Here is a 25,563-nt window from a genome sequence, read left to right as displayed (position 1 = left end):
TAGCAAGGGAAGCATCCACTTGAACTGAGAAGACATCCAAGTAGAGGGTCTAATACCGTGATGGCAAACCTATGGCATGTGTGCCCAAAGTGGCACACGGAGCCATGTCAACTGGCACACACGGCGTCGCCTGTTCCTCTTCTGGGTTTTTAGCATGCATGCGTGTGCGATGATCAGCTGGCCTTCGTGCATGTGGCGGTGCCAGAAACGAAGAACTCGTCTTCCATTTTCCGGCGTGAGAATGCACGCTGGCCAGCTGATCATCGTGTGTTATACGTGCTAGTAACCGGAAGGCTAACTTGCCAGCATGCATGTGTGTGCCAGAAACCAAAAGTTTATTTTCTAATGTTGACATGTCCCCTGGGCAGCTCCTCTTCCAGGTTGCAGCCCTTACGAGCATATGTGCTTCCTTTTCAGCACTTGGTGCCAAAAAGGTTTGCCATCACTGGTCTAATAGATGACAGAGGAGAGGAAAATTAAAACACCCTCCCTCCAAGTTGGTTAATAGGAAAGGAGATCGTTCTTTGGGTAGTTTGGGCCTAGGTTAATATCCAATTAATATTTCTTTCAATGGGAATTCTTGCTTAAAAGTGAGCTCCTGATCACGCTGTCTGAAATATCCAATAAGAGCTAGCAAGAGAAGGGAAAGGAGGTGGAGAAAGAAGAGCTGGCTGGTTTTGAATTTGGAGACTGAGATACAAGTTGAAAAGATGGAGAGGGGGAAAGGATGCTACAAAAGATGATCTCCAGGAGATCTATTATCCTGTAGAAGAGGGATCTGCAAACTCAGGAACTTTTAAGACTTGTGGACTTCAGCTCCCAGAATTCTTCGATGGCTAGCTGAGGAGTTCCACAAATCTTAAATTTACCAAGTTTGGAGGTCCCTTATGTAGATGGGATCAGTTGCTATCACATAACTAGAGTAGTTAGTCAACTCTGGTTGGTCTTAAAAAGCTAGGAAGCATCCAACAAGGTTAGTATTTGGATAGAGGCCTTATAAGAATTCAGAACAGTAGAATAGACTAGGAAGGTTTTTTTGTTTTAAAAAAAAACCTTCTGTATTATTGCCAGAAAGACTACACTGATGTGTATGTGGAATCATCAGATAGAATGTGTGATTTGAAGTAGACTTTTATCTTTTTTCACTTAGAGGAAGTACGTCATCAACAAGAAACGGTGTTTTTTTCATCTGGCATGGCCCAGCTGACAATGCCAAAGTGTGTGGGAGAGATATCACATGCTTCCGTAGGGTATTCAAAACAATAAGAACTTTCCTAACCTTTTGCAGATCTTCTTCTGTCAGCTGATACTTCCTCCCTTGGTGAGGAACAAGCATATCTTGAGTTGTAGTGGTGTTGAAGGTGGGCACTCCAGGCCCTGAATGAAAAACAGAACAACAGAGTAACAGATGGAAGGGGCCTTGGAGGTCTTCTAGTCCAACCCCCTGTTCAAGCAGGAGACCCTATATCAGTGTTGGTGAACCTTTTCAGTACCGAGTGCCAAAACAGGAGCATGCCCAGAGACCGGAAGATCATCTTCCCAACGTGTGCATGCGCACCGGGCAACCGTTCTTCCAGTTTCCAACGCTCCCACGTGCATGAAGACCAGCTGGGCAGTGCGCCAGAACCCAGAAGAGCAATGGGAGATGGCTCAGGTTCCCAGAGAGATGGTTCTGTGTGCCATTTCTGGTAGGCGTGCCATAGTTCGCCATCACATCCCTATATCATTCCAGAGAAGTGATTGTCTAGTCTCTTAGAAAACAAAATATTTAAGAATCAAACATTGCTTTCCCTCCTATTAAAAGTCACAAAGATTACATAAGAGTTACGCCAAAATATATCTAGAGTGGAACAAAAAAGGGATGGAAATTATCTCCTCTCAGAACAAACTGTCATGTTCGCACACACAAACTGACTTACAGTTCATTAACCAAGCAACTAAGGAACACATGAAGCCACAGAAAATGCAGGTTAAAAATAGCTGAACTTAATCTGTTGAATGAATGCAGTCACTAGGTTTGTAACTGTGACCTGATTTAATGCATTATGTAAGCATACTTGCTGGTTATTTTTCTAATTGGGGGACTCTCGTGAATTCTTCTCCTGCAATAATTCCAAACCACAACTACCGGTATACAAAAGGATACCTAGTCATTATCCTGATTTCGTGATAAACATCACCTTTATCTTTTTCATATGGAAATATTAGAGGCATATATTTTCCTGCTGATTTTTTCCTCCCCTCCCCCAAGAACATTTGTTCCTCATAGGATTATGAGCCATGGTGGTGCAATGGTTAGAATGTAATACTGCAGGCTTCTTCTGCTGATCATCAGCTGCCTGCAGTTTGGCAGTTTGAGTCTCACCAGCTCAAGGTTGACTCTTACTTGGTAAAATGAGGATACAGTTTGTTCGGGGCAATATGCTGTCTCTATAAACTGCTTAGAGAGGGCTGTAAAAACACTGTGAAGTAGTATATAAATCTTAAGTGCTATTGCTATTATCTGTTTATTTCAATGTAATATCTCCAATGGCATCTTTTGTCAGAGATGAGAATAAAGATTATAGTTTCATCCTATCTAATGAACATTCTTTTGGCAGGGCTCCTGATGTTGGAGGGCAGAGTGCTGGTGAAAGTGGATATGATGATACAGGAGATACTTTAGAACATAGAATCATAAGGCTGGAAGGGACCTTAGGGGTCTTCTAGTCCAAGCCACTGTTCAAGGCAGGAGACCTTATACCAGTGATAGTGAATCTATGGCACATGTGCCACATGTGGCACACAGAGCCATATTTTGTGGCACGCCAGACATCAGCTCCGGTGCACATGCACGCGCCAACCAGCTGATTTTTCACCCTTCCAGAGGGGCAGGGGAGGTCGTTTTCACTTCCCCCCCCCCTGGGCTTCAGGAAAGCCTCCAGAGGCTGGGGAGGTTGAAAAACATCCCCAACGGGCCAATCGGAAGTTCAGAAATGATCCATTTCCGGCTTCTGGAGGGTCTCCAGGGAAGGCCATTTTTGCCTTCCTCAGGCTTCAGGAAAGCATCCGGAGCCTGGGGAGGAGTCGTGCGTGCATGCGCAGGGGAGGGGGTGTTGCATGCACATGCACAGGTGGGTTTGGAGATTGAGTGGGCACTCGCATGCATGTCAGTTTCCTCTTCTCTATGGCAGCCCGTCAAGTACTGGAAGACAACTTTGCAATTTCATCATTTCATAACTGTAGAACTAAAAGTGGTGCCATGATGTCATGTTTTCAAAAGGAAGTCTTGCAACCAATTTCTTTGCTGGTGATTTATATGTACTGTTTCCATAGGTAGTCCTCCACTTACAACTACAACTGAGCCCCAAATTTGTGTTGCTAAGCAAGGCAGTTGTTTTGTTCCATTTTATGAACTTTCTTGCCACAATTGTTAAGTGAATCACTGCAGTTGTTAAGTTGGCAACACAATTGCTAAGTGTATCTGGCTTCCCCATTGTTTTTGCTTGTCAGAAGTTTGCAAAAAGTGATCACATGACCCCGGGAAACTGCAACCATCATAAATATGAACCAGTTATCAACCATCGGAATTTTGATCCCATGGCCAGGGGAATGCTGCAGTGGTCGTAATTGCGGAAAACGATTGTGTCATCTTTTTTTGCTGTTGTAACTTCTGCCACGAATGAAACCTTCTCTTCTAACTAGGTTAGAGGTCTTCAAACTTGGCAACTTTAAGACTTGTGGACTTCAACTCCCAGAATTCTCCAGCCAGCTGGAGAATTCTGGGAGTTGAAATCCACAAGTCTTAAAGTTGCCAAGTTTGAAGACCTCTGAACTAGGTGAAAACCGCAGGAACCTTTAGTCGGTTTAATGTCAGGTTTCCCAAGTAATAGACCCATAGCAAGCAAAACTCCGAGGCAGGTAGATTCCTCAAGGAATAGCTTTATTGGAAATATCAAATTGGGACATATCTGGTGAAAACCGACTCTAAAGGCTCCTGCAGTTTTCACCTACAGTAGTTAAAAGAGAAAGTTTTCCCCACAACCCCAAATAATCTGTCACATGGCCCAATCAAGACACTGTCTGGTCATCCGGTGACCTCACTCCTCCTTCCACGGTCCAGGTGTGGGAATGTCCTTGGTTCTCAAGAGAAAGTATTTTGTTTTAGCTACACCGGGGATGTCAAACTCAAGGCCTGGGGGCCAATTTGACACCTCTGAGCTACACAAACCTCTCTATCTCTAATCCCTCCTCCCTATCCCTCAACTCCAGTATGATAGCACTGAAGCTCCAATATGGCTTCGGTCAGGTCAGCTTCAGGTTGTAAGTCAAGGACTACCGGTGTATGAATGAGAACCCTGTAAGACTTAGCTCATGATCCCACCTGAAATAAATAGGATTGTACCTTCATAGTTGAAGAAAACGTGGCTATCAGTTGAAGTTTTGTCTCTGGAATCCAGTTTGTGTTTTTCAGGAGGTGGCTGATAGTCAGAATGATGAATACTTTGAAAGAAGGGCAACCGTTTATCTCCCAAGCGCAGCTTTTTTTGTGGCCACTTCTGTGGCTGTGTCACAAAGTCCTTAGCACTTGGCTGAGTAGAGAGAAGACATGAATAGTTTTATGTGTCCTAAATCTCTCCCCATTCAGCTTCATTCAATAATCCTGAATTTAAAAGCACATTGAGAAAACCGTTTTCTTTTCTTCATTTTCTTAACATTGTAGATGTCATAGTAAAAATGTGAATGTCATTGCTACATGATTTACTGTTTAGATAGCTTTTAAGTTCAACCCAGATGACTTTCTTTAGGCTCTTAATTTATACCTCTCTTTTCCTTGACAGAAACTGAGGATAGGAAATAGCCTAGAAATATAAAATCATAATATAAAAAATAAAAATATAAAATTATAAAATAAAAATAGGAAATAGCTAGAGCAGTGTTTTTCAACCTTGGCAATTTGAAAATGTAGGACAGACAGATTAACAGAGTTGGAAGGACCTTATCCAATCCTTATCCTTATCTTATCCAGTCCAATCCACCCACCCCTCTCAAGCAGGAGACCCTACACCATTTCTCACAAATGGCAGTCCAATCTCTTCTTGAAAGTCTCGATGAAGCTCCCACAACTGTTCCATTGGTTGATTGTTCTCGCTGTCAGAAAGTTCCTCCTTGTTTCTAGATTGAATATCTCCTTGGTCAGTCTCCATCCATTATTCCTTGTCTGGCCTTCAGGTGGTTTGGAAAATAGCTTGACCCCCTCTTCTCTGTGGCAGCCCCTCAAATATTGGAAGACTGCTATCATGTCTTCCCTGGTTCTTCTGTGTGAACTTCAATTCCTAGAGTTCCTCAGACAGCATGGCTGGCTGGGGAATTCTGGGAGTTGAAGTCCACATAGTGGTGGGTTCCTACCGGTTTGGCTGAACCAGTAGTGGTTTGGTGGCCTGTGTCTCTGGAACCGGCAGCGACCCAGGCCTGCCATGCCCCCAAACTGCTTCTCCAGATGATGCCATAGGTGGCACCATCTTGATTTTGCTTCTGTGCATGCAACGAAGCATTTTTATTGAAGTGTGCATGCCTGCACAGCTCGCATCAAGCATGCACACGTGCATGATGCGGCCACGAGCAAACCAGAGAGTAGTGACTGCCGGAACCCACCCCTGAGTCCACATACATCATCATGGCTCGCTGAGGGATTCTGGGAGTTGAAGTCCACAGCTGGATTCAGTTAGACTCTAGGTTAAGTTCTTAGCAATGAGAAGAAGAGCTGGGTATTACCTCTTTGTAGTAAAATTGGTTGTTGGTTATACCGGTGCATTTTCTCTTCTCGTGATCTCCTAGGAGAACAAACGACTCATTCTTTTTGGAGTTAGAATTGGATGGAGGGCCTGGAAAACCACAAAGACAGAGAATAGATGGAGATTTAATCAAAACTGTGGTTCAGTCCTGGGATTTTTAGTGCCCAAGGAGTAAAAAATGTAAATGGTGAGCAGGCCAGGATCCAAATTCTGTTGATCCCCATCTCACCTCTTCCACACCCATCTTTCAGATGCACTTATTTCATAACTCACACAGGTGTGTACATAGAGACGGGGAGTCAAGAAGTCAACCTACTTTACCTGCAGGATTATGATCACACATTGTGGCCACCTTCCTGATGTTTTGACTCTTCTGCAGACTCCCCTGACCCCATTCATGCCCACACTTTTATGTCGATGAAAAATGTAATACTCAATGCGTGATCACAATAGAGCCCCAAATTTCCCTTGCTAAGGAAGACAGTTATTAAGCAGCATCCTCACAGTCACACAATCAAATTTCAGACACTTGCCACATGTATGACCCACGGTTGCAGCATGTGATTGGGTTTTGCCTTTTGGGGGGGTCAAGTGATCGCCATTTGCAATCTTCCCAGCTGGCTTCTGACAAGCAAAATCAATGCGGGAAGCCGGATTCATTTAACGACTGCATGATTCACTTAACAATTCCAGTGATTTGTTCAACACATGCGGCAAAAAAAAAGGTTGCAAAATTGGGTGCTACTCATTTAACCATATTACTGAGCAATGGGAATTCTGGTAAAATTGTAGTCGTAAGCTGAAGACTATCTGTATTTCTTCCACAACTATCTCTTGCCTTTTTCCTCTGGGTACCCAGATAAAAAAAAAAAAAACAAACCCAAAGTAATATCACAAACCAAGGAGGGAGATGGGGAGATTGACCAGGGGAAGCATGGCTCCAGCAGTCTATTTCTAATGCACAAGGAGCCATGGAAATAATGAGCAGTGGAGCAGAAAGAAAACGTATGTCTTTTAGGGGACGGCTCCTTTCTTCATACAGAAACTCCCTCCTCTGAGCACTTGGCTCCAGGTACAATCATTCAGGTACAAGGAGTGAGATTTGTCAAGGCCTTTCACAGCTCAAGGGAATAGCAATAGCAGTTAAACTTATATACCGCTTCATAGGGCTTTCAGCCCTCTCTAAGCGGTTTACAGAGTCAGCATATCGCCCCCACAATCTGGGTCCTCATTTCACCCACCTCGGAAGGATGGAAGGCTGAGTCAACCTTGAGCCGGTGAGATTAGAACCGCTGAACTGCAGATAACAGTCAGCTGAAGTGGCCTGCAGTCCTGCACCCTAACCACTGCGCCACCTCGGCTCAAAGAGGAAGAGGAGGAGGAGGAGGAGGAAGAAGCCTCCAAGGGTGGATTCAAAATATGGATTAGACGTTCACAATTCTCCTCTAGTAGTTTTGAATTAAGAATAATACCTCTGAGCACGGAGAGAGTGGATTCTTCTCTTTTGCCCTTAAGGCGATCTTTTGCACATTGAAAAAAATGTGCCGTTGAAAATGGAATCAATTAGGTTTTGTGTGTGTGTATTTTACATGTTTGTTAATAAAAAAGAAAAGAAAATGGAATTAATTGAGGGACCCTCGGTGCTCTCTGAGCTTGATTGTTTTCTTGTATAGTGGTACCTTGGTACCAGAGGTGGTATTCAGCTGATTCTCTCTGGTTCAGGTGAACCGCTAGCGGCGGCTGCAGGAGGCTTTGCCCGCCCACCCACCCTGATGTATGCGCAGAAGATGGTGTGCATGTGCAGACACAGCGTGTGTGCTCACATTTGCAAACTGGTAGGGAAGGTAAGTGAATCCTACCGCTGCTTGATACTCGACTGCTTTGATACTTATCTGATTTGGCACTCAATGCATTTTGACACAACAATTTTGTCCCAGGACTCAGTGTTTGGTACTCAACACACAAGCCAAAACCTATCTGTGTTGGCTGCCTTGTAACTCATTGTATTATTCCAATTGTTTGGTACTCGTGATTTTTGGTATTCATTGTGCCTCCCAGAACCAATTAATGATTAATATCAAGGACTCACTGTAAATGTTTCATTATCTAAACTAGATAAAATCAACAGTGCTACTTACCAGCACTGATGATGTTACCTAGTTAGGGTAATGAAACATCTGCAAGAAAACTAGCAAGCTTAGAGAGCACCAAGGAGTCCCCATTTCAACCCTGAGCTACAAATATTCTCCTTTATGGAATCAACTCTTTGCCCTTATGAATCTGTTTTGACAACTGGCACAAGTGATGACAGAGAGATTTTGGTAAAGTTCCCATGGCATCTTAGTGAAATGATCTCATCTTAGTGAAATGGGTCTCTGTGAAGAAAAAGGAACTTCCTGTCTTGTTCTTCCTTCTTTTCAAGATGCCCTTTAAGCAGAAGTAAGATATTTCTATGCTTATGTGTATCTTGAGAAATCTATAATAATCTAATAGCACTCTTTTTTTTAAAACTTACAGGTGGTTCTTGGCTCATTTAGCAAGCATTCAAAATTTCAATGGTGCTGAAAAAAGTTAGGACTGATCATCGCACTTACAACCATCTCAGTGTCTTCACGTGATCAAATTCAGGCACTTGGCAACCAGTTTGACGTTATGATGGTTGCAGTCTCCCAGGGACACATTATCATTATTTGTGACCTTCCCAGATGGTTTCCGATAAGAAAGGTCAGTGGGGGGAGCTGGATTCATGTAACAACTGCATGATTGGCAAGAAAAAGGTAATAAAATTGGGATATCATTCACAACAACTGCCTCACTTAGTAATGGACCTTCTGGTCCCAGTTGTGATCATAAGTCAAGGACTACTTGTACAAGGTTTACTAAAAGGCATAAGCTTTCATGAGCTTCATCCAGATGCAGAGAATGTCTTATGTATGATTTCAGTTACACCTAATGTTCCTTTTCTTTCAAATGTCACAATTGTTCTTCTAGCATTCATGAACAGCTGGGCAAAGACCATGCTTTGCATTCAAGATCTATCTATGTCATCCATCCTCCCACCCACATGTATGCACAGACCGTATTTCCCCAAAAGTAAGATAGGGTCTTATTTTATTTTGACCTTATTTTCTTATTTTCAGGGAGGTCTTATTATTTTGGGGGTGCAGGAGGTGGCGAGTGTGGTCACCTCATGGCTGCTGTTGTGTTGTAATATTTTTGGGGAGGGCTTATTTTAGCGCATGCGCTCAAAACCCTGATTGGTCTTATTATCCAGGGGAGGTCTTATTTTCAGAGAAACAGGATACAGACACATACTTTGTCTCTCTCTGTGTGTGTAATGGAACATTGTGCTATTCAGTATTACAGGTAGTTCTCAACTTACAACAGCTCATTTAGTGCTTATTCAAAGTTATAACAGCATTGAAAAAAGTGTCTTATGATCATTTTCACATTTACGACCATTGCCACATCTCTAGGGTCGCATCATTAAAATTTGGGCGCTTGGCAAATGACTTGTATTTATGACAGTTGCACTGTCCTGTGGTCACATGATCACCACTCGCAACCTTCTGACAAGAAAATCAAGCAGATTCACTTAACAACTGTTACTAACTTTAAAAAACTACAGCGATACATTTAACAATTGTGGCAAGAAAGGCTGCTCACTTAACAACTGTCTGTTGCTTAGCGATGGAAATTTTGGGATCAGTTATGGCCATAAGTTGAGGAATACCTATATTTCACTTATCCTATTACAAGGATTCTGCTGAATTTAGACCTTTAATATATACATTGTTGAGGATTAACCAAATTGCATATTTAACAGAATTGGAGACACTGCCTGAGTTGTTGTAACCTTGGTTCCCTCCCTCTGACCATACCAGGTTGGTTCCATAAGTATGATTCAGACATGATAGTAGAAAATCTGTGCTGCCCATCTCCAGGCTGAATGTTTGAACGGTGCACCATCGCTGAGGCAACTTGTGGGTCATAGCTGTTGGAGAAAACTTGAATTACTAGTGATTAAAAATAATGAACTTAATACCTTATTAGATTTCTAAGGCTGCAAATCAAAGACAATTCAAGAAGGTTCACAAAAATTGAAATAATAAAAAACAGTGCAGTCATCAAATCACGATAGACAAAGTTTATACAAAGGGACACAGTGGCTCAGTGGTTAAGGTGCTGAGCATGTCGATCAGAAAGGTCAGCAATTCGGCAGTTCAAATCCCTAGCGCCGCGTAACGAAGTGAGCTCTCATTACTTGTCCCAGCTTCTGCCAACTTAGCAGTTCGAAAACATGTAAAAAATGCAAGTAGAAAAATAGGAACCTCTTTTGGTGGGAAGGTAACAGTGTTCCAAGCGCCTTCGGCATTTAATCATGCCGGCCACCTGACCATGTCTTTGGACAGCACTGGCTCTTCGGCTTTGAAATGGAGATGAGCACTGCCCCCTAGAGTTGGGAACGACTAGCACATATGTGCAAGGGGAACCTTTACCTTTTACCTTTACAAAACTGGAATATCACAAACTGCTATTAAACATTGAATACGGCAATGTTTCTCCATCTTGGCAACTTTAAGATGTTACTGTTGGCTGAGGAATTCTGGGATCTAAAGTCCCCGCATCTTAAAGTTGCCATGGTTGAGAAATACTAGAATAAGGGATGAATATCTCTACACAAAACTGTTCCTCCTCCATCTAGCATAATGACACAATGACAAAGTATACACATACAGAACACATTAGTTCAACTATAACTTCAATAGCATTCTCCAAATATATACTATACATTATTTTCCAAAAGGAACTAATTAGAAACCAGACTTTGTTAAATTCTTAACCTTGTTTCAATATAAAACAGGCTTTAACAAATTAAGAGCAACAGTTCCAGTTAACTTTGCTGGCAGGGAATTTTATATAATGCAGTCCCAATGCATTTGAGGGTTGGGGAAAGCGGGTATAATCTTAGTCAACAACTACAACAAAGTCTTTTAATTGTATAAATTTTAAAAGGCCAAATCTCAGGAGATGCTAAGCTCTATAAAAACAGAGACAATGATGATAATGATGATGTTGTGATAATGATGATTTAATTACCACTAGGTGGCACTATTTAGCTGACCTTGGCTAAGCTAGGAAACTACAGTAACCGGACTACAGTAAATATCTGGGAAGCCAAAGACTATAAACCAGTGATGGCAAACCTTGCTAATCTGGGCTGAAACCCGGAAGAAGAGCTGCCCAGGGTGCATGCGTGCCCCCGAAAATGAACTTCTGCTTTCCAGCGCGCACATGCACACTGCCCAGCTAGTCTTTTTGGCACACATGTGCATGAAATGATCAGCTGGCCGGCACACCAGCTCTTCCAGTTTCTGGCACTACTGCACTAAAAAAAACCCAGGGGATCATTGTGCGCATATGCGCACCAGAAACCTGGAAGAGGAACAGCTGACGCCGCATGTGCCAGGTGACATGGTTCTGTGTGCCACTTGGGGCACATGTGCTATAGGTTCGCCATCACGGCTATAGGCTAAAACGGATAGATTTTAGACTTTAGGGTAGATATATACACACCCCACCCAAACACACCAAAAAAAGGCAATCATTTCCATATTGTTTAAGAAAACTGATTCATTACATCCATATAAATCTCCAGTAGCAATAGCAATATAGCAATAGCAATAGCAGATTTTTATATACCGCTTCATAGGGCTTTCAGCCCTCTCTAAGCGGTTTACAGAGTCAGCATATTGCTCCCAATAACAATCCGGGTCCTCATTTTACCCACCTCGGAAGGATGGAAGGCTGAGTCAACCCTGAGCCGGTGAGATTTGAACCGCTGAACTGCTGATCTAGCAGTCAGCTGAAGTGGCCTGCAGTACTGCACTCTACCCACTGCGCCACCTCGGCTCCTTAGTAGTAGTCAAGCTTGAGTCAAGCTCAGTAGTCAACTCAGTAGTCAAGCTTGAGTCAAAAATAATTTTACTTTCTAATTTTTCAAATGAACTTTTTTAAAATCAGAGAGGACAGGTAGCAGCATTGAAAGGGTCATAATATCCTTGAGGGTCACACTGCTAAACCTTGTTGCATGGCATCTTGGAAATCTAGTATCAGAAAGATAAACTATACAGATAATTCTTGACTTACAGCAGTTTGTTTAGTGACTGTTCAAAGGTATAACGAACTGAAAAAAGTGACATGGCCATTTTTCAGACTTATGACCATTGCAGCATCCCCATGGTCACCTGATTAAACTTCAGGTGCATGGCAACTGCGCCATATTTATGACAGTTGCAGTGTCCCAGGGTCATGTGATCAACTTTTGTGACCATCTGATGAGCAAAGATAATGGGGAAGGCAGATTCACTTCACAACTGTGTTACTAACCTAACAACTGCAGTGATTCATTTAACAAATGTGGCCAAAAAAGTCAGACATGGGACCAAACTCATTTAACATCTGTCTCACTTAGCAAATTTTGGGCTCAATTGTAGTCATAAGTCAAGGACTACCTGTAAACATTTTAAGCAATTGAAACAAAAACATGAGAATAACCAATGGAGATAGAATAACAGAGTTGGAAGGGACCTTGGGGGTCTTCTAATCCAACCCCCTGCTTAGGCAGGAACCCCTACACCACTTCAGACTAATGGTTGTCCATCTCTTCTTAAAAACTTCCAATGTTGGAGCATTGAAGGCGGTCTCTCAAGTACCCAGTATTGGACCTGGGTACTTGAGAGACCGCCTTCTGCCAATTACCTCCCATAGACCCATCAGATCCCACAGATTAGGCCTCCTCCGAATTCCATCTGCAGGCCAATGCCGGTTGTCGACCACCCGGAGGAGGGCCTTCTCTGTGGCTGCTCCAGCCCTCTGGAACGATCTCCCCGTGGAGATTCGGACCCTCACCACCCTTCAGGCTGTCCGAAAAGCCATTAAGATCTGGTTGTTCCAGCAGGCCTGGGGCTCCTGAGTTCCACCCCTACTCGAATTGTTGTGCGTGTTGTGACTTTTTAAATTGTTCTGTATTGTTGTTTGTTTTTGTCTTTTTACTTTTTGTATTGTGACCCTTCCCTTCTGGTTTGTCAGCCGCCCTGAGTCCCTCCGGGAATAGGGCGGCATACAAGTCGAATAAACCAACCAACCAACCAACCAACCAACCAACCAACCAATTTACAACTTCTGGAGGCAAGTTGTTTCACTGATTAATTGTTCTAACTGTCAGGAAATTTCTCCTCAGTTCTAAGTTGCTTCTCTCCTTGATTAGTTTCTACCCATTGCTTCTTGTTCTACCCTCAGGTGCATTCCATCCAGGTACATTCCTTAGAAGATTGCTTAATGTAGAAATGAGATTGTAACTCTAGGACGTTTGAGATACAGTATATTAGCATGACACACAAGAGACCATAACCTTCTCCATTGCAGTCATCCCTTTCTGTCTGAGGTAAGTGTTTCATTGCTTACCGTTGACCTTCAGGTTCCTGGACAGTATATGCATGTTTCTGCTCACTCACTGCCTGGGCGTATCGAGGGTCACCAAAAACTACAGATACCACATTCTGAAATTGGAAAATGTGTGAAGTGACCCAATTCTGCAAGTAATGTCTTTCCATCTTCTATTGTGGTACCATTAGCAGAAGGTTCCTTTAAAATGTTAGGCACAATTGTGTGGAATGAATCCACCGATGGCTGTGGCATCAGTGGCATTTCTCATCTTAGAAACAGTCTACCTCTTGTGGGAAGTTATCATCCAGCCCTCTCCCAGAAAAATGAAATATCCTAGGAAATATTGAAAAGGCAGAATATTTATCTGGATATGAAAAGAAAGAAACATGTTTTAAAAGACAGAATAGCTGCCTGTAGCTTCCTGCCCATCCCCACTGTTAATGGGCCATTGAGAAGGCCAGGCTAGTCCCTTTTACATAATAAAGACTTCTCCACTGCAGCCCCAGGGGGGATGGGAGTAAAGGCATGATAATATTGGCCCTTTACTCAACTGACCACATGGCATCTGAGAACTCATCCATATCTGGATTCAAAACACAGTCTAGAGAGTAGCCCCCTGCATGGCACCATGGGAGTCTGACAACCAATCAGAATACATTTCTTACACAGGAACAGGAAACAGAGAGGTGGGACTGAACAGGTTATAAAAAGCCTAGCAAGCCCCTTCCTCAGCCCTTCTCTTCTTCTCCACCAACATTGAAGCATGTGATCAACTTTTCTGTTCAGGGCTCAAGCCATGTGATCCTGTCCAACAATAAACCATCTTTCCAAGCAGCCTCCATGTCTCCAGTGTCTTCTTCCCCACTTGGAGCTGAACCCAGAAGGACATTTCTTTCATCACTCTGATTAACGCTGGATTACTGCTTCCACATTTCCCTAGAAATATTCAGTTAATCACTATCAGAAGAGGCATGCTCAATTAGATGGCTCACTAGATATTCATCAAGGTTTTCCTTATGTTGGGGTGAATCTGCCAGTAGCTATTAGCCATGTTAGCTGACTTATATCTCCGTGGGTAGAAATGGTCTCCCTATGAATAACAGCATCTTGGATTTAGCATGCCAGCTGTGGAGGTTTTAGAATATCTATAGTGTTAGCACCTATATACGGTAGCATAATAGCTATATAGTATAGCGAATGGATTAAACTGATGTGCTTGACTGTCAGAAAAAATATATCTTTGAAGTGGTGGGACTTTCCTCCTCCTCCTCCTCCTCCTCCTCCTCCTCCTTCTTCTGCTAAAGTAGTTATTCTTCCCTGGGAGAAATTCCTGGTTTTTCCCTGTGCTATAAGCCAGGAAAGCTGAAACATTAAATTTGTCCTTTCAATGCATCTCCTGAACTGTCAAATATAACTGTTACGACCAGAAGTCAGTGATAGTCCTGTTTTTTTATGAATATATGTATGTTTCTTCTTAAAAGAGTGGTAGCGATTGATCACAATAAATTCCATACTTTAATTTATGCTGTGTAATCAAGTAATTTTTGCTGCCGATGCTCTTATTTGTTTATTTGTTTATTATTAAATTTGTATGCCACCTATCTTGCTATCCAAGTAACTCAATATAGTGATAAATCATGCCCCTACCTACAATGTCTACCCCATGCATGTTTTTCTAGCTTTCTATCATCTCCCCCTCATTTCTAAATTAAAAAGCCCTCCAAGTTTTAATCTATCCTAATAACCAAGTGTTACAGCCATTTCTTGTTAGATATCCCCCCGCCCCATAGAGGTTTCCATCTAGATCCTCTGTTCTGGCAGGAACAGAGGGCGATTCCCATTGGTCAAGTGGTCTGACAGATCCCTTTAAAAGGGGATGCTGTCCGACCCGTCTTCAGCCAGATGTTTACTCGACTTGCAATAAAGAGCTGTTGTTACTGAAACCTTTGTGTGCCTCCTTTACCCGATCTAACATTTCTCATCTGTCATTGAGGGCTGGGCATTTCTCTATGTTTCTTAAATTAATTCTAGGTTCTATGTGGTTCTGTAAAGTTCTAGTTGTATTCTATCCATAGTTGGGGCGTCAAATTTTTTCCTCCATCTTTGCCTAGCAACAGTTAATCCAGAACATTTTCAGCTCCTGTTGATTTTCTACCAGTGCTCAGGTAAAAAAAATATGTCATTATTTTTATTAAAAATGCAATCTCATCCAATGGAAGTCCCCCACACCCACCCTCTTTCTACAGGCCAGCTTGTTCATCTATTTTTCTCAGGATCTGTTACAGCTAATTCCTCTTCCCTCTGCTACATAATGAGACCATCTTTGCCATGTGTTAGCTGTATGTTCCCTGTTTGATTATTCACGGAGAAGCTCTGTCTAATTTAGCTGCATTTTCCTCCTCCTCCTGATGTGGGAATGAATACTTTGTGCACCCCCTCCCTTAGCTAAGCCTAAATTTGTGACTAGGTAATACAGGTCAGAGGCCAGGTAACCTGAGACACACTTACCTTATTGCAGGTCTTGATTGGAGGTGCCCATTCACCTGTGAACTGTGATTGGTAAAATGTGTTGAAATAGTTACGGCCATCACCTCTCAGGGTAAACCTACCTCCTGCCAGAAAAAGAAAAAAAGATCATAAAATCCATCATGGTGGATCAATCAGAACAGCTATCTAACCAGGCTTTTATTCCACTCCCCCTTTGCCAGATCAGAAAGATATAGGCAACAGATCCATGTATGAATGTCTGTGTGTGAGAGATATACATTATATTCAGCAACTGAAATCTTCTTCAAATGTTGTTGAGTCACCTACCATATGCTAAAATCCATCCAGCCATTCAACCATCCAACTGTACAACCAACCCACCAGCAATAGCTTCACAATCTGTCTGGAAGAGAGAGGCTTCTGCCAATATTAACAGAGACTGAACTCCAGCACGGTTCTTGCACATCACTGCTCCATCTAGCTTAATATTATGTATTTTCCTTGGCAGCAGCTTTTCCAAACTTGGCCAAGAATATTTTATTTGCAGATCCCAAGATCACCTGCATGCCAGAGAGATGCTATAGCTCAGAGGTTGAACTTTGCCTGCCCATTTTACCTATTTATGCCCTCTGCACATATTCAGTGGCACTTGGCTGATAGCCCTGGTCAAAAGATTCAGTCTAGGCCCATTGCAGAGCTATGGAAACGTTCTTAAGTATTTAGAAAATTAAAAGCAGTGCTCAAAGACTGTCCAGATGCAGTTCTAGACAAACTTTCAGCGTTCCAAGTATCATGCAGAATTAAATCAGAGTCCAAGGCAAAACGATCCTTTTTGTTCCAATTTAATAAGACAGACATCTTAGGCACATCTTTGTTAATCCCAATACTAGAAATGACGTCAGAATTCCACCCAGTTAAAAGTTCATGATCTTGTCCCCACACCCACAATCCATCACATGGTCCAATCTTCTTCTTCCACGCTGGCATCCACACCCAGCTGCTTCCGGTCCGGTGTGAAAGTGCGGAGACAAAGGATGACCTTGGCTCCTATTAAAGAATGAAAAACAATACATTCCACAATCTCACTCCTGTCTATACCCCCCTGCCATCAACTATACTAAAGAAACAGCATAATGAAATAAGAGAACATGTGGCAGGCCAAAATTCTAAAAGGAATATAATTGCAGGCCTGACACGTCACCATTGGGATATGTCTTCATGGACACAAACTGCCTAAGTGAACCACTGTTTGGAAGGTTTGAACGTGCTGTAGGTTTGGCAGACGCACCCAGGTGTTGGTTTGGAGCCTTGGCTGGAGGTACCACCCCTTTGTAGGCTGGGTAGGACTGCTGGTAAAGGGTCTCTGGCAAAGGTTCCTTCTCTTTGTCCCCACTGGGAAAACTGTCGTCCCACTTGTCTACACGGTTGGGAGTGGTATGCGGGAGGCTAGGAGGATAAGAATAGCTTTCTCGGGTGATAGAAGTGAGGATGCTGTGGCGGGGATCTGCATGCATTTTGAAGTTGGATACAAGTGGATTAATTGCAGGTTTCGTCGCCAAAGGCCAGGTCGGATAGGACAGGTATGATTGTGAGCGAGAGTCCCAGGCATCGCCCATTTCTTGGTTTAGGACATCAGCACATTTTGGAGGCAGAATGGGTTGTCGCTGGTAGGAGCCCCATCTAGGAGGATAGTCTATACGATAAGGGGAGATTACTGTGCTACCCTCTGGCCTCTGGTCAAAGCCCAGCTTGAAATGGGAAGCCCTCAGGAAGGATTCAGAGACTAGAGGAGGTTGGGTTTTTGGGAAGGAAGTGGAGGCCATTGTGCAACCTGCGGTTAGGTAGCAACCGGGAGAAGATTAGCCAAGTGCACAGGAGGAAAGGCAAAACTCTTAAAAAACTAGAAGCTCTATTTTTGGCAAGGAGACACAGATCTAGAATGCCTATCACTTCTGGATTTTTGCATAGGTAAGTAAAAGCTATACATCTCTCTTCAAAAAGGGGATGTGTAACAGAAAAATAGCCTTCTTCCAGAAATGCGTGTGTGGTTTAAAGGGGAATAAGGAACTACGAATTCAATATTTGCAATTTCTCGTATGCTGCTTGAGTCAACCAAATACGGCTTTGTTTTCTGATGAGTTCTGACATTCCAGAATGGAACACGGCTTTATGAATTATGGCATCACGGAAGAGAGAATTCATCCCAACTTGGTGAATTTTCTCATGGTAGGTTACCCCCTCTGTTGAGTGGAGAGTCAAATGGTCACTAGAGGGCTCTCTCGGACAGCCCATGAACCATCAGGATGGGCTCTCAGGACTGCCAGGCCCCTAAGAATAAAACAAACAACATGACAACTCATGATTCAGACAAACAAAAGCCTTGTGTGGGACTGGAGAAGAGATGGAGCCAATGATGCAGGTCCCAAGCTGTGCTGGGTTAGAGGGAGGCCTGATGGGAGCTGCCACTCTCCTGTAACCAGACTTATTGTGAGATCTAGGATCCGCTCTCATTTTTGTTTTGCTAAATCAACTAGAAGCCTTGTGGTTCTGTTTTGGAAACAAACCTGTTTTACCATTGCAATCGGCTCTCCATTTCATCTGCTACAGATTAGGTTTGGGGTCACAGTGCAGCTTGTCACCAATACTGTAACCCATATTTCAATCAAGATGGACATTCCATTGCCTACACCAGTGTTTCTCAACCTTGGCAACTTTATGGGTGGACTTCAACTCCCAGAATTCTCATGGCTGACTGGAGAATTCTGGGGGTTGAAGTCCATACATCATAACTGGCCAAACTGCTAAAGTCTATCATGGTAGTGGTGGTGTGTAGGTGTGGGTGTGAGAGAAAAGAAGGGGGGGGGGAGAGAAAAGGGAAGTAGACTTTTGCCAAAATCATGCTTTATTGGTTATCTGGTCATTTCTCAGTGAATTACAGGCTACGTTCTCCCCACGTTGCTTCCAGATGTTTACATCTGTTAAATGCTTATTTATTTATTTATTTATTTATTTATTTATTTATTTATTTATTTATTTATTTATTCCCTGTACAATTTCTGAGAATCAGCTTTAGTGAAACATCTATGTACAGGAAGTTCTTGACTTACAACCATTCATTTAGTAATGATTCAAAGTTACAATGGCATTGAAAAAAGCGACCTGAGACCATTTTTCATACTTATGGCTGTTGCAGCATCTCCATGGTCACGTGATCAAAATTGGACGCTTGGTAACTATTTCATTTTTATGACGGTTGCAATGTTCTGAAGTCTATGATCACCTTTTGCGATCTTCTGACAAAGTCAGTGGGAAAGCCAGATTCACTTAATAACCATGCTACTAACTTAATAACAGCTGTGATTCACTTAATAACTGTGACACAGAAGGTTGTAAAATGCCGCAAAACTCTACAATACCAAACTGCGGATTAGAGGATTTTTTTTAAAAGCTTAAAAAAGTTTTGTTTTTATCTTCTTCTGGGATTACAATTTTCAGAATTTCCCAAATGCTGCAAACAACATCTATTCTAACTAAAGAATTCTGGGAGCTGAACTGGAACAGAGAGCATTAGTGTAGGAAAACTGATTTATTACTTAATTCTTCTTGCAAAGTCAGCCAATTTATTCAATAAAGTAATGAATTACACAATTTATTTCTGTGAGCACAACCTAGGTGTTGAGTTTATGATTGACATTGTGCTTTTTACACCAAAGTAGTAAAAAACCTACATCAGAACACAAACCTGGACACAGGGATACTATTCATTTGCCAAAGACCCTCAAGAACTACCTTTCATAGCCTCCAGAAGGTTAACAATAAGAGGGTGTCTTGAATTATTCTAGAGGTGATATAAAGAAGATAATAAATTAATTCTAAAGATGCATCACCTGTAATAGAATCAAGAAAGATTCTGAGTGCAGCATGCTTTATTAAATTAAATACTCTTTCTTGAAAATGGACAAAGTCATAAGGGGGTGGGGGGAGTAGAAAATTAAAATACTGAATTCAACAGAAAGAGGGACCTCTCCTGAAAGAATATAATTTTATAACACCCCAAGTCTGAATATTTCTGAAGATACAACCCTTACTCTCTCCATACAATTATCTAATTTGATTTCTCCTCCTCCTCGTTCTTCATATCATTCTATCTAAAATTATCTTCAACATTAAAAAATAAATTGGCAATAGAGGGCTGTGCAAAACTTTAAGAAATTGATTACATGCTAGAAATGGGCTCCAACGTTGACATCCATTAAAAAAAATGTAACAGAGTATCAGCGTTTTATGGACCCAGTAGAAAGACATCTTGTAATAACAAGATGTCCTCAACTTACAACAGTTTGTTTAGTAACCATTCAAAGTTACAACGGTACTGAAAAAAGTGACCTATGACCAGTTTTCACAGTTAGGACTATTGTAGCATCCCCATGGTCATATGATTAAAATTCAGACACTTGGCAATTGAGTCATATTTATGATAGTTGCAGTGTCCTAGGGTTACGTGGTCCCCTTTTGCAACCTTCTGACAAGGAAAGTAGATGGGAAGATTCACTTAACAAGTTTGACTAATTTAACAACTACAGTGATTCGCTTAACAACTGTTGCAAGAAAGGTCATAAAATGGGGCAAATTCACTTAACAAATGTTTCACTTAGCAACAGAATTTTTGGCTTCAATTGTGGTCGTACGTTGAGGACTGCCTGTATTAATTGCTGATGAACCCGCTTATCCCTGATGTTTAACTTTTACAATGAGAAAAATGTAAACCTCTGATGACAGTACATGTGTGCTGTTCCTGTTTTTAATACTCTTTACCTGTTGTGACTCCTAAAAATGTACTTCAAAACAACCTCAAACACTGTACATATCAAAAAGTATAATTGATTCTGCTTTCCACACTCCAAGGGACTTAGTATACTGTCAGGGAAACAATTCTGAATAAAGCTAGATTTTATAGTTTCAGAACAGAGGGAAAGAACCATTGCTGCTGTTGGGAGAATCCTAGCCATATCCTGAAATTAGCTTGGAGGCTAAATTAAATGTGTAATAGAAAGGCCAACTCTGTCATTAAACTGACTATAGTAGTAATTTTGGGCAGCAGATCAGAAAGAGCAGTGGATTGGGACAATTCTTTCGGAAGTAGCTTCTTAAGCAGCTACTTTACAGCCCACCTTCTTTTTAAGAACTCAGAGCACCATATATAATATGCCAACCTCCACTTGATCCTCTCAACAAGAGTGTAAGATAGACGATTGAGAGAGAATTGCATGATTCTCTCGTATTTGACCACGTATTCTCCCAATACACCAGCTTCTAAACCAAAAATTGGTTTCAAAAATTGTTCGAACCTAGCCTGTGGGTGTGGCCTCCTTTGTGGGAGTGGCTTGCCGCCCATGTGACCGGATGGGAGTGGCTTGCTGCCCATGTGACTGGATATGAAGATGCCGACGACACTTGTCAGAACCACCTTAAATTACCTCACACACAGCACTGGCATGCATAAGAATATGATGTAAACTTGTTTTTTAAAAGGCATCTTTTGGGTTCTCCCCAAAACCTTTGAAGACATGAGGGAGGAATATGAATTAAAGGATGTATGGCGTGAACTCCACCCACAGAAACAACAATTTACTTTCTTTTCACATAGACACCAATCCTGTTCTAGGATCGACATGGCCTGGTTGACACCAGAAATTGGGGACTTGATTAAGGAAGCAGCAATTGAGGTCAACACCTGGGCCGATCACAATCCACTCTTATTGGTGTGGAAGGGAGTAAGGCAGGGGAGGAAGAGAAGGTGGATGATGAATACAGAGATAGTGAAAGAACAAGAATTTCAGCAAATGTTTAAAAGGGAAATGAGGTTTTTTTTTTGAAGAAAATAGGAAAGGAGTAACCCCACAAATACTTTGGGATACGGCCAAGGCTTATATGAGAGGCCTAGCTATTAAACATACAATAGGTACCCACAGGAAAAAATTAGAAGAGAGGGCAAAATGGGTAACTAAACTGGAGGTGGTAGAAAAAGCCTTGCAACAGAACCCACTAGACGACAGGAAAAAAGAAGAAAAGGCTAGAATTAAGCATGGGATCTCTCTTTTAGACCAGGAGGATGTCGCTCGAAAACTTAGGGGGATTAAGCAAAACTTTTTTGAGCATGCTAACAAACCGGGTCGCTGGCTCTCTTATAGACTTCGAAAAGAAAGAGAGAGCAGACGTATAGCTCAACTGCAGAATAGTAAAGGGGAATTAGTAGAAACCAAGGGGGAGAAACAGGAAATTATCCAAGGCTTTTTTCAGCAACTATATAGTAGGGAAGAAGTTTCTGAGGTCCAAATTAAGGAATTTTTAGATAATGCAAATCTACCCAAGATCTCAAATGAAGCAAAAGGGGTACTGAACCAAAAGATAACATTAGAGGAACTAGAAAAGGCAGTTAAAAAAATGGGAAACAACAAAACCCCTGGCATGGATGGTTTGCCAGTTGAAATCTATAAATCTTTTTTGGAAATTTTAGGACAAGAGATGATAGCAATATTTAATGCTGTCTTGACGGATTCTATTGCACCGAAATCATGGGCCGAGGCTTATATAACCCTTTTGCCTAAAGTTGGAGCTGACCGTACCCAAATTAAAAACTATAGGCCCATTTCACTTTTGAATGTGGATTATAAAATCTTTGCAGCTATATTGGCAGATAGACTCAAATTTTTCCTTAACAAATTTATACACCCTGATCAGAACGGCTTCCTGCCGTCAAGGCATTTGAAAGACAATGTCAGAATTATTTTGGATGCCTTAAAATATTATGAAGCTCGGCCAGATAAACAAGTGGCCTTTATGTTTCTTGACGCACAAAAGGCTTTTGATCGGGTAAATTGGAATTTTATGTTGTCACAACTAGAAAACATGAAGTTTGGAGAAAGTTTTTTAAATGCAATTCGGGCAATTTATGTACGACAAACCGCGACAATATTGGTAAACGGAGAAGAGGCGGGTGACATTGTGATTGGTAAAGGCACAAGACAAGGATGCCCGCTATCCCCCCTACTGTTTATCCTCACATTAGAACCCCTTCTTAGAATAGTGAGAAGCGATACACAAATTAAAGGGTTATGAGTTAAAGCTCAGGAATTCAAGGTCCAGGCTTTCGCTGATGACCTTGTTTTTATCCTGGAGGACCCTATGGCGTCTGGGATACAACTTTTATGTAAAATAGAGGAGTACGGTAGGATAGCGGGGCTACGTATAAACAAAGAGAAGACAAAACTGTTAATTAAAAATATGACTCTGAACCAGAAAAGGGAAGTACAAAGCCTGTTAGGGATCAACATGGCCCACAAAGTACAATATTTGGGAATTTGGCTGACGGAGAGATGTTCCTCTATCAAGGTAGATAACTATATGAAATTGCTACAACAGGTATCCAAAGATATGACTAATTGGAGTAGCAAACAATTGTCTCTGATGGGCAGGATCGCGACAGTCAAGACATATGTATTACCAAAATTTTTGTTTTTGTTTCAAATGGCACCAACTAAATTGGACAATTTTTTTTTTAAATCCTTGGAGACAATAGTGACACAGTTTATATGGCAAGGCAAGAAAGCACGAATCAAAGCCCAAACTTTACAAAAACGCAGAGAACTGGGAGGCTTCGGAGTACCCAACTGGGAAGCATACTATAACGCAGCAATCATGACATGGGTGAAAGATTGGGTGATGTTGAATAGAAGGCGCCTATTGGCTATAGAGGGACATGACCTCCCCCAGGGATGGCATGCCTCCCTCTGGCAAGAAAGAGACACCCCCCATAGGTACTTCATGGGACATTATATTCGGAAGATTTTGATGGGGGTCTGGGAAAAAATGAGGAAAAAATATTATCTTAGGGTTCCGTGTTGGTTGGCACCATTAGAGGCCTTAACGCATCCGAGTTTATTTAATTGGACAAGAAACATAACATATAAAGATATCATGACAGAAGAGGGCAACATGAAAACAAAGATGGAATTAGAGCAACAGGGCAGGAATTTGGAATGGTGGGAATATTTACAGGTTAGAAACAGGTTTAAAAGTGATGAGGCACGTTTCGGGATCTACCCAAACCCTCAGGGGCTAGATAAGATCTTGTTTGGTGGAGACAAAAAAATGTTATCGAAGATCTACCAATTTTTGACCTGCCAAGATACTAATGAAGAGATGGACAAAAGCCTTCTAACAGTATGGGAGAGAAACCTAGGTTATGAAATTGAAATGGGCAAATGGTGGGATCTATGGAGTAAGACCATTAAACTTACAACTTCTACTGCATTCAAAGAAAACATATACAAGATGGTTTATAGGTGGCACTTCCCCCCAACGAGATTAGCTAAGATGTTTCCTGGGTTATCTCCATTGTGTTGGAAATGTGGAAGAAAGGATGGCACATTCTACCATATTTGGTGGTCCTGTACTGAGGCCACGAAATATTGGAAAAGGATTAAAAAATGGTTAAAAGAGGTTACCGGGGCAAACATTGAATGGAGACCTGAGAACCTGTTACTAAGCATCAAACCAGATAACATAAGCAGTTCAATATGGCATTTGAGCCTGCATATAATTGTGGCCGCAAGAATAACCTATGCACAACTTTGGAAATCCACCACTATACCGCCGGAAGATGCTTTAATTAAAAAGATCTACGAATGTGCAGAAATGGACAGAATGACGGGTTGGCTGAGGGACAAAGGAGAAACAGAACATTATCTTAGCTGGAACCTATGGTATATGTGGGCGACTAGGAGAACAGCAGGGACTTAAAATGGGGAAAGTTAACATAGGTACCGTAATAGATCCCTGAATCTTGCAATGAGAAGATGTGGCTTAGAGACCTAATAATGAGGAAAGAAAGAAAAACCGGGCTGTGAATGACTGTCACCGTGGGGGGGGGAGGGGGGGTTGTATGTTTAAAACGGCATTTGTATCTGTATGTTCTACTTTATATTGTTATGTATGATTTGTCTTGCTTATGTCGTTGTATTTATGTCGCTGTATTGTTTTTTCCGTTTTTTTAAAGGTAATAATGTTTAATAAAAATTATATTTTAAAAAAAATAAAAAAATAAAAAATAAAAGGCATCTTTGGTTTGCATTAAAACAACTTCCAACACACGCAATGTTCTGATTGTACCACAAACGGAGTAGTCATCCTTACCTTTCACAGAGGCTCTGAGTTTTATAAATATGAGCATGATAGTGTAGAATAATCATATCCAAGGACCAGTGGTGGGTTTCAAAAAATTTTGGAACCTCTTCTGTAGGTGTGGCCTGCTTTCTGGGTCCACTGGTGGAACCTCTTCTAACTGGTTCGGTAGATTTGACGAACCGGTTCTACCGAATAGGTGTGAACTGGTATGAACCCACCTCTGTTCTAAACCATGTTGCTTATTTTCTGAGTCAGCCTTCCATAAGCATCATTTTAAGAGGGTTCATGGTGACGTCTGTAGGGCTACCAGCTCTCTGGAGGATGACTGGCAGGGGAATGGGACAACTTGCCACAGCCAACTCATCATGGCCAACTCAACAAGGCCAACTAGCTGCTGGATGAGTCGCCACGCCCAACTCGCCATGGGATAACTCACTGCGGGGCAATTTAACAATTCTATTTAATTATTTCAAATAAATATATTTTTAAAAACTTTTTGCCATTCCCATTTCATTCTGCCCCTCCTTTTGCATCCTTTCTTTAATGATTCTATTCCACCATTTCTTTGATATTAGTGTAATTCTTGCCCTGCAGAAAGCTGTCATGGCAAGATGGCTGTGGTAAGTTGTCCTGCAGTGAGATGGCCATGACAAGTTGGCTGTGGTGA

General features: G+C 41.8%; 1 protein-coding gene across 1 annotated transcript; it reads right to left on the bottom strand.

Annotated features, from left to right (window-relative positions):
• Nucleotides 1-567: 567 nt before the first annotated feature.
• On the bottom strand, nucleotides 568-17,533 carry TEX45 (testis expressed 45). The gene is made up of 8 exons (XM_032214115.1): nucleotides 16,999-17,533; nucleotides 15,732-15,835; nucleotides 13,242-13,336; nucleotides 9,656-9,768; nucleotides 5,755-5,864; nucleotides 4,385-4,571; nucleotides 1,280-1,377; nucleotides 568-630 (listed from the first exon to the last, which is right to left on the bottom strand). Exons 1-8 carry the CDS (start codon nucleotides 17,531-17,533, stop codon nucleotides 568-570), a joined length of 1,305 nt encoding a protein of 434 aa, XP_032070006.1.
• Between the last annotated feature and the right edge of the window lie 8,030 nt (nucleotides 17,534-25,563).

Source organism: Thamnophis elegans, chromosome 1, assembly GCF_009769535.1.
Source record: "Thamnophis elegans isolate rThaEle1 chromosome 1, rThaEle1.pri, whole genome shotgun sequence".
Classification (NCBI taxonomy): domain Eukaryota; kingdom Metazoa; phylum Chordata; class Lepidosauria; order Squamata; family Colubridae; genus Thamnophis; species Thamnophis elegans.
This window is presented reverse-complemented; position numbering and strand designations above follow the sequence as displayed.